The sequence below is a fragment of the Choloepus didactylus genome, chromosome 8 (genome assembly GCF_015220235.1).
Source record: "Choloepus didactylus isolate mChoDid1 chromosome 8, mChoDid1.pri, whole genome shotgun sequence".
NCBI lineage: Eukaryota > Metazoa > Chordata > Mammalia > Pilosa > Megalonychidae > Choloepus > Choloepus didactylus.
In genome coordinates this window covers 30835240-30847451 of record NC_051314.1, presented here as the reverse complement: position 1 = coordinate 30847451, position 12212 = coordinate 30835240, and the positions used below count along the sequence as shown (strand labels likewise).

The window sequence follows — 12212 nt, the reverse complement described above, 5'->3', positions numbered from 1 at the left end:
GGTCTCTTGTTAGCAAATTCTCTCAGCATTTGTTTGTCTGTGAAAAATTTAAGCTCTCCCTGAAATTTGAAGGAGAGCTTTGCTGGATAAAGTATTCTTGGCTGGAAATTTTTCTCACTCAGAATTTTAAATATATCGTGCCACTGCCTTCTCGCCTCCATGGTGGTTGCTGAGTAGTCACTACTTAGTCTTATGCTGTTTCCTTTGTATGTGGTGAATTGCTTTTCTCTTGCTGCTTTCAGAACTTGCTCCTTCTCTTCTGTGTTTGATAGTGTGATCAGTATATGTCTCGGAGTGGGTTTATTTGGATTTATTCTATTTGGAGTTCGCTGAGCATTTATGATTTGTGTATTTATGTTGTTTAGAAGATTTGGGAAGTTTTCCCCAACAATTTCTTTGAATACTCTTCCTAGACCTTTACCCTTTTCTTCCCCTTCTGGGACACCAATGAGTCTTATATTTGGACGTTTCATATTATCTATCATATCCCTGAGGTCCATTTCGATTTTTTCAATTTTTTTCCCCATCCTTTCTTTTATGCTTTCATTTTCCATTCTGTCATCTTCGAGGTCACTGATTCGTTGTTCAACTTCCTCTAGTCTTGTACTATGAGTGTCCAGAATCTTTTTAATTTGGTCAACAGTTTCTTTAATTTCCATAAGATCATCCATTTTTTTATTTAGTCTTGCAATGTCTTCTTTATGCTCTTCTAGGGTCTTCTTGATTTCCTTTATCTCCCGTACTATGGTCTCATTGTTCATCTTTAGTTCTTTGAGTAGCTGCTCTAGGTGCTGTGTCTCTTCTGGTATTTTGATTTGGGTGCTTGGGCTTGGGTTATCCATATCGTCTGGTTTTTTCATATGCTTTATAATTTTCTGTTGTTTTTGGCCTCGTGGCATTTGCTGAACTTGATAGGGTTCTTTTAGGATTTGTAGACCAATTGAAGTCCTTATCTCTAATTTCTCCGATCTACAGCTTCGTGGAGTACACTTTCTCTAACTAACCAGCAGGTAGCGTCCACGAGCCACCTGTTCTCCACAAGGCAGTTCTCCCCTGCTTAGCCTTTTTGGTGAGTGGGGGAGTGAGTCTTGTGGGGTCCAATTGGTGTACCAAGCTTGCGTGTGTAGTTGGTGTTGCCTGCCAATTATATGGGGCGTGTTTCTGGGCAGTCAGGGAGCGGGGGGTGGCTCTAACAATCAAATCTCCCTGGTGATCCTAGAGTTTTAAAGCTGCTGCAATAGTCTAATCCTTCAGTTCAGTCCTGCCACAGTTTGTCTCTGCCACTGACCCACAAGTCCTTGGTATTGGCGTATGGCTCCTGAGACTTGCAAGTGGGCCCCTCTTCCAGGCCGTGCACCCCGGGTCTTCTGTTGAGGGATGACTGTGCTATGTCACAGGTGAGTGCCGTCCCCCCAGGGCAGTTCTGGGCTGCTGGGCTGTGTAGGGAGGCTCCCAGTCTGCTGAAATGATGGCTGAATGGGGCTTTGTTAATTCACACTGCTCTACCTTCCCAACTCTGGGACAATCAGCTGAGGTTGCAGGGAAGGTTAATGTCCACGCCCAGTTTTGTGGTGTGTGCCTGTTATTTGAAGCACTTCCGTTACACTGGGTTGTCTGGGGCAGTTCTGGGCTATGGGGCTGGCGATGGGCAGGAGTGTTTCCTGTCCACCAGGATGGTGGCTGTGAGCGGACACCCCCTTTTCTTGGGAAGTTGTGGTGTTTAGTGAATTTTCTCAGCCACTGGATTATTGCGTTTTGTCTCAGAGCTCTCCTAGTTCTGCTCTTGACTTGACCTGCCCAAATAGCAAGTCTTTGAAGCTTTGTGTATTGGGCTTCTTAGAGTAATTGTTTTAGAAAAAGAAAAAAGGATTAAAAAAACAAAACAAAAAAAAGAAAAAAAAAAAACAGGCCCTCCTCAGAGATCTAATGGGTTATTGAAATGCTAAGAGACAAAGCAACCAGGGCCATTAAGGAAAGGTCCACAGGGCAGAGAGATCAGCTTTTCTTCGGGATTTGCATATGCGCCTCAGGGCCCTTCCCCTTTCTATGTTCACCAGAACTCCAAAAATCCTCCACTTTTAGTTTGGAGTTTTTCGCGTTGTTTTTTTTCTATGCCTGTCTCCTCTCTGCTGGGCTGGCTGCTCTCAGATTCTCTGGTGTCTGGTCTCAGTCTATCTATGGTTTGAGTTTGAATCAGTAGAATGAGTTTCCGATAAGGGCTGCCAGTGCAGTCCTCCCTTCTCCTTTCCGGAGCTGACAGCCCCTCCTCCCCCGGGACTGAGCCTGGCAGGGAGGGGCGCGGGTCCCCTGGCCACAAAAACTTACAGATTTCGCTGATCTCAGCAGTTCCACGTTTTCATGAGTGTTGTATGAAGTACGCCCAAAGTCAGATTGCTCTGTGGTGTCCAGTCCACGCAGTTCCTGGCTTTCTACCTACTTTCCTGGAGGAGTAACTAAAACATACAGCTCACCAGTCTGCCATCTTGCCCCGCCCAATACTTACTTCTTGTATTTAATTATTTGTGACTACCAGGAAATAAATTGCCCTTTGGTGTAATTTAACTGATTTATTTTTGATCTATTTTTTGCTTTTTCTTATATTTTTAGGTTCAAATAATATACATTTTTATGGTTGATGCCATGATACTGTTATGATCTAATGCTACTGTTCACCATATTTTGACATAGGGATCTGTCTTATATTTTTTTTAATCTATGTGGAGCTGATTAAGTATAGTCAATGAAGACCTGAGATTCTTGGCTCCCTTTCCCAATACATTTGTAAGCAAAAGTATTTCAACATATGTTGTGGTTTGATTAGCAATAATGGTGATGATAACATTTAACAGTGGTAATAAGAATGGGCACTCTTATGTAGTACTTACTGGTTCAAAGTTCAATATTTGTAAGATACTCTCAGATCCATAGCACTTATGTCTGTTATAATCCTTTGCAGTTAGCATGGCATTTTCACATGTTCTAAATTAATTTCTCACAATAATTCTAAAGTAGGTGTGGTAGAGAGTCTTAATTTAGTATAATAGATGATACTGAGGTTAAATGATTTGCTAAAGATTGCATAGATAGTAAGTAATAGAGCCAAGACTTTAACCTATGTTCTTATTCTAAGTCAATATAAGAGAACCATAAAAAGTAAGTTATTTGTTTCTGGATATCAGTGGTTCTCAATCAGGGGCAATTTTGCCCCCCTCCCCTTTGGAGGCCCTTTTTGGTTGTCATAACTGGAGAGTGGAGTTGCTACTGGCTAAACATCCTATAATGCATAGGACAGTCCCTCCCAACACAAAATTATCTGGCATGAAATGTCAGCCATGCTGAGACTGGAAAACCCTGCTATCCACTGTTCAATGACTTAGGACAAAGATTTAGAAATTTTGCTTGCTAGGTTTTTACTGATAACCAGCAGATTTACTCCAGTCTTCAATTTCTTCACATCTTCAACTACTGGTAGATTCAGACTATAAAGCCAAACAACAACATACCAAGCAAAACATATAGCCTGAATCAAGAGATTTGAAGATGTGAAGAAATTGAAGATTAGAGCAAATTTGCTTCTTACCAGGAAAATCATTCAAAGGAAGAATCCTGTTCAAAGGCCTTGTATTTATTGATTCTTTTCCTCACCAGGTTGTTTCCCAGGTGGTGTGCATTGGGTTTCAGTTGGGAAACAAGACAAATCTGGGCTTCTGATGAAACTGCAGAACCTTTGCACACGGTTGGATCGGGATGACAGTTTCTCTCAGAGACTTCCACTTAATATTGAAGAGGCTAAAGATCGTCTCCGCATTCTGATGCTGCACAAACACCCAAGGTACAGATAGTCAAATTTGGTTGGTATATGAAGTCGTGATGAGAGTTAACTACTGATATCTTGGGAGTATCATGCTTTTTTTCTTCTGTTCTGTGGAGGGGCTAAGAAAGAGACATTACTGTCCTGCTGTTCTCTCTCTTGTATTAAAAAAAAAAAAAAGGCTGCTCCTTGGTCTAAGATTGCCCACTACTACATTGTCTCATTTTCTTGTAGACTATCAAGAAATATTTCTTGAGTAGGTAATATTTCTTTGCTAGAAAGTATAAGCTCCTTATCTTGTATCCATTATTTCTGATGACTTAACATAGAACAGGAGAGAGAATAAATGTAGGTAACTGGTAAAAGGCTGTCAGGAAGGATATTTTAATGGCACCCTTCTGGTAGGATTGTCCTATGTTTTTAGAGGTATAAATATAATTCTTATTGTTTCATGTACTTCAAGAGTTTGTGTATTCTTTCAATAATCAATTAATTTAATAAATATTACTGCCATAGTTATGTGTCAGGCACCATTATCAACTATTTCAGTTTTCATTAGCCAAAAGGGAGACAGCAGGTTAGTTGCTGCTTGTGTTACGAGTATAACCTGAGACTAAGTCAGCAGTTTCAGTGATGTGGCAGTCATTCTTTCATGTGCTCATTTACCCAACATTGAGCAGGTTCTGGGCCAAGTGCTACAGGTACACAGATGAATAAAGCATGCACTGGGAGCATTACAGGTACTGAAAGAGAACTAGGTAGTCACCCTGCACTTTTTTTTTATGCCCCAGTGCACCTGTGGGTGCAGTACACATTCATATGCAGCAGTGACTGAGTATGGCAGTGATTTTCAAATTGCTAAGAAGGTTAATACTAGAATATTGTGGGGAAGGGAATAATTTTTGGAAAAATCGCTCCTAGTTGATTCTGATGCATTCCCACTGCAGAAGGCAATCTTCTTTCTTTGTTTCTCCTTCAGACCCTTCCATAGTCTCTCTCCCTCTTTTAATTGTCACTGGTAACCATTTTCCTGGAGAGAAAAGATTTGAGACCATTCCCTTTTCTTTGCTCAGTTATTTTTCTCTAACCCTACTTCCATTCTTTGGGAAAATAAAAGTAACTTTTATTCGGGAAAATACTGCAACCACTATCAAATGTATAAGACCATGGCTTATAAAGCCAGTCATTTTGTTTCTCTGTTATCATCTTTTTGATTTGTGCTTTTGCAGTTTGCCAGCCTGTATATGTACCTAGAGTTGTTTTTTGTAGTATACAGAAGTAGCATGTTAGTATAATTATGCTATCAGGTTTTAGTTATATTTTTTCTCCATCTATTCTGGTGAGTTTAAAAATGTTCTTGGAGAAACCAGTCAGGAATTGGCACAGAGGTACTTCGTCATTATGAACAAACAAATAGATTTCCTGGGTGAAAAAACCTGTTAGTGTACCAAATGATAAGTTATTTTTCTTCTTAATGCATTCTATTTGGTTGGATCTTATAAAATTGCCAGTTTTTTAAGGTCAAAAATGATCAGATTCCATTAGTGTTACATGATTCCTCCTAATTCTAACCTGAGCTCAGTTCCAATTTGGTTTTCATGCTTAATATCCCATTAGTTGGATATTTCTTTTTAGGCTCTCGGTAAGTGATGGCTGAACTAATGAACTACTAATACTTACATGGTATACACGGTACTCTTTTTGTAGGGCTCTTAATTTTAATAGGTATTGATTGGGGTGTGGGGAGGGTAAGGTCTAATTTTTCTCCCTTATTTGCATCAGCATATTGGGAAAGGGATAAGCAAAGAAAAAGTACGTCATAAATCTATTCTTTTTTTTTTTTCCTTATTTTTTAGATTTGAAAAGATACCGGTGGCATTATCTTTTTTAAAAAGAAGCTTGTTACAGTGGGTTTTTTTTTGTTTGTTTGTTTGCTTGCTTGTTTTTTTTATTAGGTCTCTCTTGATCTTGGATGATGTTTGGGATCCTTGGGTGTTAAAAGCTTTTGATAATCACTGTCAGATTCTTCTTACAACCAGAGACAAGAGTGTTACAGATTCAGTAACGGGTAAGGATTATTAATTTGCTTTTGGGTACCTTTATATTTTAATACAATTATATTTAAATATGTGATATACTTACATGTCTTGTGATTTTATTGCAGGTCCTAAGTTTGTAGTTCCTGTGGAGAGTGGCTTAGGAAAAGAAAAAGGACTTGAAATTTTATCACTTTTTGTTAATATGAAAAAAGCAGATTTGCCAGAACAAGCTCATAGTATTATAAAAGAATGTAAAGGTATAGTTATTTGTTTTGTATGAGGGGGCAATAGGGGTATTAATTCACCTTTTGTAAATTAAGCTGATGATTATGATAATTTACCACACGAACCTCTAAATACTTTTCTAGGAGATGTAGTATTTTAGGTTTTTACCTGATTCTTTAAATGGATACAAGATTTTTTGGTATTCATTCATTTATTAAAAAATATTTAATGAACACCTATAATATGATAGAGTTCTTGCTAGCAAGAGGGGTCAGATGAAGACGTGACCTCTGTTGTTGTCAAAGAGTAAAAAATATAGTGAGAGATCTTTTAATTTTTCAGGCGGATTTTATGAAATCATTGTTCTAATTTGATAAGTGAAAACTGGTACTGTCTGCATAATTTGCATTTTTTATTAGTGAAGTTAAACTTTTCACTTGTTTATTGGAGATTTACATTTTAAGAGATTATCCTTGAGTCACTTTTTGTTTGGGATATATTTTTAATTTCTTTATAGGCACTCTTTAAATATTGAAGGTATTAACTCTTTGTTATATATTTTCAAATATTTTTTTTCCCAGTGTTTAGGGTACCTTTTAATTTCATTTTTGATATTTTTTTGACAGATTAAAATTTTTTATGTAGTTAAATCTATCAATTCTTAAGATTATTCTATTGTTATGCTTAGAAATACTTTCTTATTTTTCTTTCTGCCATCAAATAGATACTTGGTTTTGAGGTAATTGACTTATTTTTTTAAAATAATTTTATTTTTATTAGAGAAGTTATAGGTTTACAGAAAAATCATGCAGAAAATGCCGAGTTCCCATTTACCCTCCCATCTCCCATTGTTGACACTTTGCGTTAGTGTTGTAGTTTTGTTACAGCTGATAAAAGAATACTATTATGATTGTATTATTAACTAAAAGCCCATGGTTTGCATTAGAGTTCACTGTTTATATTGTATAGTCCTATGTTGTTTTTTAAAATTTTTATTCTAGTACCATTTATATAACCTAAAATATCCCATTTGAACTACATTCAAATATATAATTAATTAATGTTAATTACATTCACAGTGTTGTGCTACTGTCACCACCATCCACTACCAAAACTTTTCCATCACCCCAACAGAAATTCTGAACCAACCAGTTAAGCATTAACTGCCTGTTCCCTATCCCAATTCAGCCCCTGCTAAACCTGTATTTTATTTTCTGACTCTACAAGTTTACTAATTCCAATTATTTCATATTTGAGGTAATTAACTATTTTTTAAAAAGCTAAAACTTAGAAAAAATACTTGATTTGGATTCACTATAATGGTCCATTTTAAAACATTAAAAAATTTGTGTAAATTAAAAATAAAATTATCCATAGTCTGATAATTATTAACATCATCAGAGTACTTCTTCCAGTGTTTTTTGGATATGTAAAACTTATAATATAATCATGAGCATTCTCCCATGTCATTAAATATTTTTGAAAACCACGTTTAGTGGTGGCATAATGTTGTGATATACCTTAACTTATTCAACCATTTCCATACTGTTGGACATGTTTACATTGTTTAACACTAGTCATTATGTTAAATAATTCCGTGAAGAATGTCTTTAAATGAAATCTTTCTTATTTCTAATGATTTTCTTAGAATAAATGCCTAGAAGTGAACCCAAGAATTATAAATACTTTAAGGCTTCAGATAACATGCAGAAGAAATTATTTCCTAAGAATAAGTTGATTCTTATGTTAGTTGTAATTTAAAAATAAGATAGTATTAACACAGTAACTCCATTTTTTTTCCCTTAGGTTCTCCTCTTGTAGTGTCTTTAATTGGTGCACTTTTACGTGATTTTCCCAATCGCTGGGAATACTACCTCAGGCAACTTCAGAACAAGCAATTTAAGAGAATTAGGAAATCTTCATCTTATGATTATGAGGCTCTGGATGAAGCCATGTCTATAAGTGTTGAAATGCTCAGAGAAGACATCAAGGATTATTATACAGATCTTTCCATCCTGCAGAAGGATGTTAAAGTGCCTACGAAGGTAAAAGACAGACCAACAATCTTTAGATCCTGGTCATTGGGTATTTATAGCATTTAACCTTTCATATAGTACTGATGATTTTGTTATAGAGGATATTGGAAGGGTAAACCTATGCTTGGGAGTTAGAGAGTCTAGAAGTCCCACTGCTCTTAGTTCCCATCAAGGGCGCTGTGTTGAACACACAAGTTACCTGTTTCTCAAAGTGATTCTAGTGAAGCTGGAAAAGTGTCTGACTTCTCTTTCTCTTTTCTATCTTGAGGAATGGCTGGGCTTCATCTTATGAAATGGAGACATTCTCATTTAGGGCTTTATGATGTGATTTTTTTGTGTGTTAACACTTTGTCTGCAATTCTGATCATTTTATTTCTGTGGTACATTAAATGCTTAAAATGATTCCTAGGTGTTATGTATTCTCTGGGACATGGAAACTGAAGAAGTTGAAGACATACTGCAAGAGTTTGTTAATAAGTCTCTTTTATTTTGTGATCGTAATGGAAAGTCATTTCATTATTATTTACATGATCTTCAAGTAGATTTTCTTGCAGAGAAGAATCGTAGCCAGCTTCAGGTACCTGCCTCTCTGTACATTCTTTTTTTTTTTTTTTTTTTTTTAAAATTTTTATTTTGAAATAATTTTAGACTTGTAGAAAAGTTGCAAAAATAGTACAGGGAGTTCCATGCCTATATCCTTCACTTAGCTTCTCCTAATGTCAGCATCTTACATAACCATAAAGAATTATCAAAGCAAGAAAATTTACATTTATATAATTGTTAATTGACCCACAGACTTCAGTTGAATTTTGCCAGTTTTCCCACTATTGTCCTTTTTCTGGTCCAGATCCAGTTCAGGATCCCATATTGCATACAATTGCCATTTTTCCTTAGTTATAATTTATTTTCTTTCAATCTGTAAAAATTTTTCAGTCTTTGTCTTTCACGGTCTTGTCACTTTTGAAGAGTACTGGCCAATTATTTTGTAGAATGCCCCTTTATTTGGATATGTCTAATTCTTTCTATGATTAGGTTGAGTTTATACATTTTTGGCAGGAATACTACAGAAATGATGTTAGTGCCCTTCTCAGTGCATCCCATCAAGGGGTATATGGTGTCCATGTCTTATTGGCGATGGTAACTTTGATCGCTTGGTTAAAGTAGTATGTGCCAGGTTCTCCCTGTAGTTACTATTTTATTTTCCTTTGTAATTAATAAGTATCTTGTGGGGAGATTCTCTGTACCTTCTTAACAACTTTGGAAGTTAGAGTTATTGTGATGTTTAGGCTTTGAAATTTTTCTGTCCTCTGAAATGTTTAATTTGGGTTTCAGGATTTACATAAGAAGATAGTTACTCAGTTCCAGAGGCATCACCACCTCCACCCCCTTTCACCAGATCAGGAGGACTGTATGTACTGGTACAACTTTCTGGCCTATCACATGGCCAGTGCCAATATGCACAAAGTAAGATGACCCATTTAAAAATTCTTTTATTTTACTTTCTTTTGGTCCTATAATTGGGATTTTCTTTTATCAGTAAATGTGATTTTTATTGGATTGTATTGTATGTAAATATTTTTGTTTTTGTTACCCGCCTTTACTTGTGATTTAAAAAGTTACCTTAGGAATTGCAATAAATGAAACTCCTAAAAATTCACTCTCTTCGTTTTCTAAAAAAACTTCAATTTTATTGAGATATATTCACATACCATACAGTCATCCAAAGGGTACAGTCAATTGTTCACAGTACCACTCTCTTCTTAGTAGTAACTTTCATTTATGGATAGTATGGATTTGTTTTTAAGCTCTGAAAGGAAGTGGAGGCCAGAAAAGTGTATTGGAAAAGTATATCTCTGTGTATTTATTGAGTGCCTGTTATGGACTAGTACTATTTTCCATTATTAGGATATAGCACAGGCACAAAGTCCTTGCTGTCTTGGTACTTACATTCTGGGGGGAGACAGAGAAAAAAAAAATTTATATGTCAGGGAGTAGAAAGTACTCAGAAGTAAAAAGCAGGTTAAAGAGAAAGTGATGATGTCTGGGTAGAATTGTTATTGTTTGCTATGGGTTTGATATGTATTAGGAGAGAAAGAGAAGAGTCAAAATGATTCCAAGCCTGTGCAGTGGAAAGAATGGGAAGAATGAAGTCTATGAGAAGAACAGGTTTTTGGGAAAGTGGGTCAGGAACTTGTTCAGGAACTTGTCTTGAACCTATTAGTTTGATATAGCTATTAAGACATGTGAGTGGAAATAATGAGTAGGCAGCTAAATATATGAATCTGGATTTCAGGGGAGAGCTCTGGATTAAAGATGAGAATTGGGAATCATCAGCACGCCTGAGTACTTGATGTCACAACTACTAACTAAATACTAAAAATATTAACATTTTGGAAAAACGTCTGTGCTTTCAGTAATTTTTCCATGCTTAGGTATGTTTTGGTTACAAAGATGGGGATACTGCTTTGTAGCCTGCTTTTTTTCCCCTAGCAAAATATAGTTTACATTTAATAATCTACATTGGAATGATGTATTCCAATAGATACATGTGCCCTTGTTTACTTAAACTCTAATTATTGAACATTAAGGTTGTTCTCAGTTTTTTGCCCTTATTATACTGTGGTAAACATTCTTGCTCACCTTTGCACTAATATTTCCTTAGAAAAATTTTAGAAGTGGAATTATGTACATTTTAATACATATGATAATGTGGCAGGATCCAATTTCTTATTTTTTTTAGCCTTTTTTCTGATTTGAAAGATAATGGTTTATTTTCATTCAAAAAAATAGGGAAAAAAAGGAAAAATAGGAAAATAGGAAAAAAAAACTGTGAGGAAGAAAATGAAGACCACAACCATTGCTAATGCCCCCCCCCCCCTTTTTTAAACCATTTCATCTATTTTATATATATTGGATTCTGTATAAGATTCTTTTTTGAGCCAGGTATTTTTTTTCCTAAATTATTATTATTTTTTTTATTAGAGAAGTTGTAGGTTTCAAGAAAATACAGAGTTCTCATATACTATTCTCCTCCCATTATTAACTCCTTACATTAGTGTGGTACTTTTGCTACAGTTGATGAAAGAATATTATAACTGTCCTATAAACTATAGTCTATAGTTTACATTAGGGTCCACTGTGTTGTACAGTCTTATGTTTGTTTTTAATCTTTATTCTAGTGACATATAGACAACCTAAAATTTCCTGTTTTAACTACATTTCGAATATATAATTCAGTGCTGTTAATTACATTCACAGTATTGTGCTACTATCAGCACCATCCCATTGCTAATGCTCTTGTATATAGTTTTCTAGGTAATTTTGCTTCTCAGATGCACAAACTTTTAAATGAAATGGGATCATAATAAAAATAGTTTAATAACTTGCTTTTTTTCACTTATTTGTATTTCATGGCCATCTTTCCGTGTCAATTTATATAGATTGACCTAATTTTTAGAGCTGTGTACTATTTCATTGTATAGCTGCATTATAATAGACCAATGATGGATAATTAGATTAAGAGTATTTGTCTGATTATTTTCTTAGGATACATTTTTTTTCTGTATTAGAGAAGTTATGAGTTTACAGGAAAATCATGCATAAAATACAGATATCCCATAAACCACTCTATTATTAACACCTTGCATTGTTGTAGAACATTTGTTACAATTGTTGATTGCAGATTTTTATAATTGTACTATTAACTATAGTCCATGGTTTAACTTAAGGTTCAGTGTTTGTGTAGTGTAGTTCCATTCATTTTAAAAATTTTATTCATTACCATATATAAAATCTAACAGTTCCTCTTTTAATCACATTGCGATATTTATATATTTCAGTGCTATTAATTATGTTCACAGTGTTGTGCTACCATCACCACCATCCATTATCAAAACTTTTCCATCATTCCAAATAGGAAACCTGTAAATCTTTTTTTTTTTTTACATTTTTTATTGTGAAATAAAACGTATATAGAGAAATATGATAACTTTCAAAGTACAATTTAAGAAGTAGCTATAGAGCAGATTTCAAAGCGTGTTACGGGTTACAGTTCCACCATGTTGGTTAGTTCTTTCTAGCCTATCCAATACCCTAGAAACT

General features: G+C 35.3%; 1 protein-coding gene across 14 annotated transcripts in view; it reads left to right on the top strand.

The window, feature by feature from the left end:
• The window catches only part of APAF1 (apoptotic peptidase activating factor 1), a 110257-nt gene that overhangs the window by 25353 nt on the left and 72692 nt on the right, over positions 1 to 12212 (top strand). For 13 of the 14 annotated variants that reach the window (XR_005218242.1, XR_005218243.1, XR_005218244.1 and 10 more), the window contains 6 exons: positions 3649 to 3832; positions 5767 to 5879; positions 5976 to 6107; positions 7882 to 8120; positions 8521 to 8688; positions 9444 to 9575. Coding sequence is in view for 9 of the 14 variants with exons in the window: in XM_037845284.1 (XP_037701212.1) it covers positions 3649 to 3832; positions 5767 to 5879; positions 5976 to 6107; positions 7882 to 8120; positions 8521 to 8688; positions 9444 to 9575 (968 nt within the window). In the remaining 5 variants the exon portion in view is untranslated. Of the gene's footprint in view, positions 1 to 3648; positions 3833 to 5766; positions 5880 to 5975; positions 6108 to 7881; positions 8121 to 8520; positions 8689 to 9443; positions 9576 to 10404; positions 11258 to 12212 lie in introns of those variants that run through there. The other variant, XM_037845290.1, reaches the window with a different exon arrangement.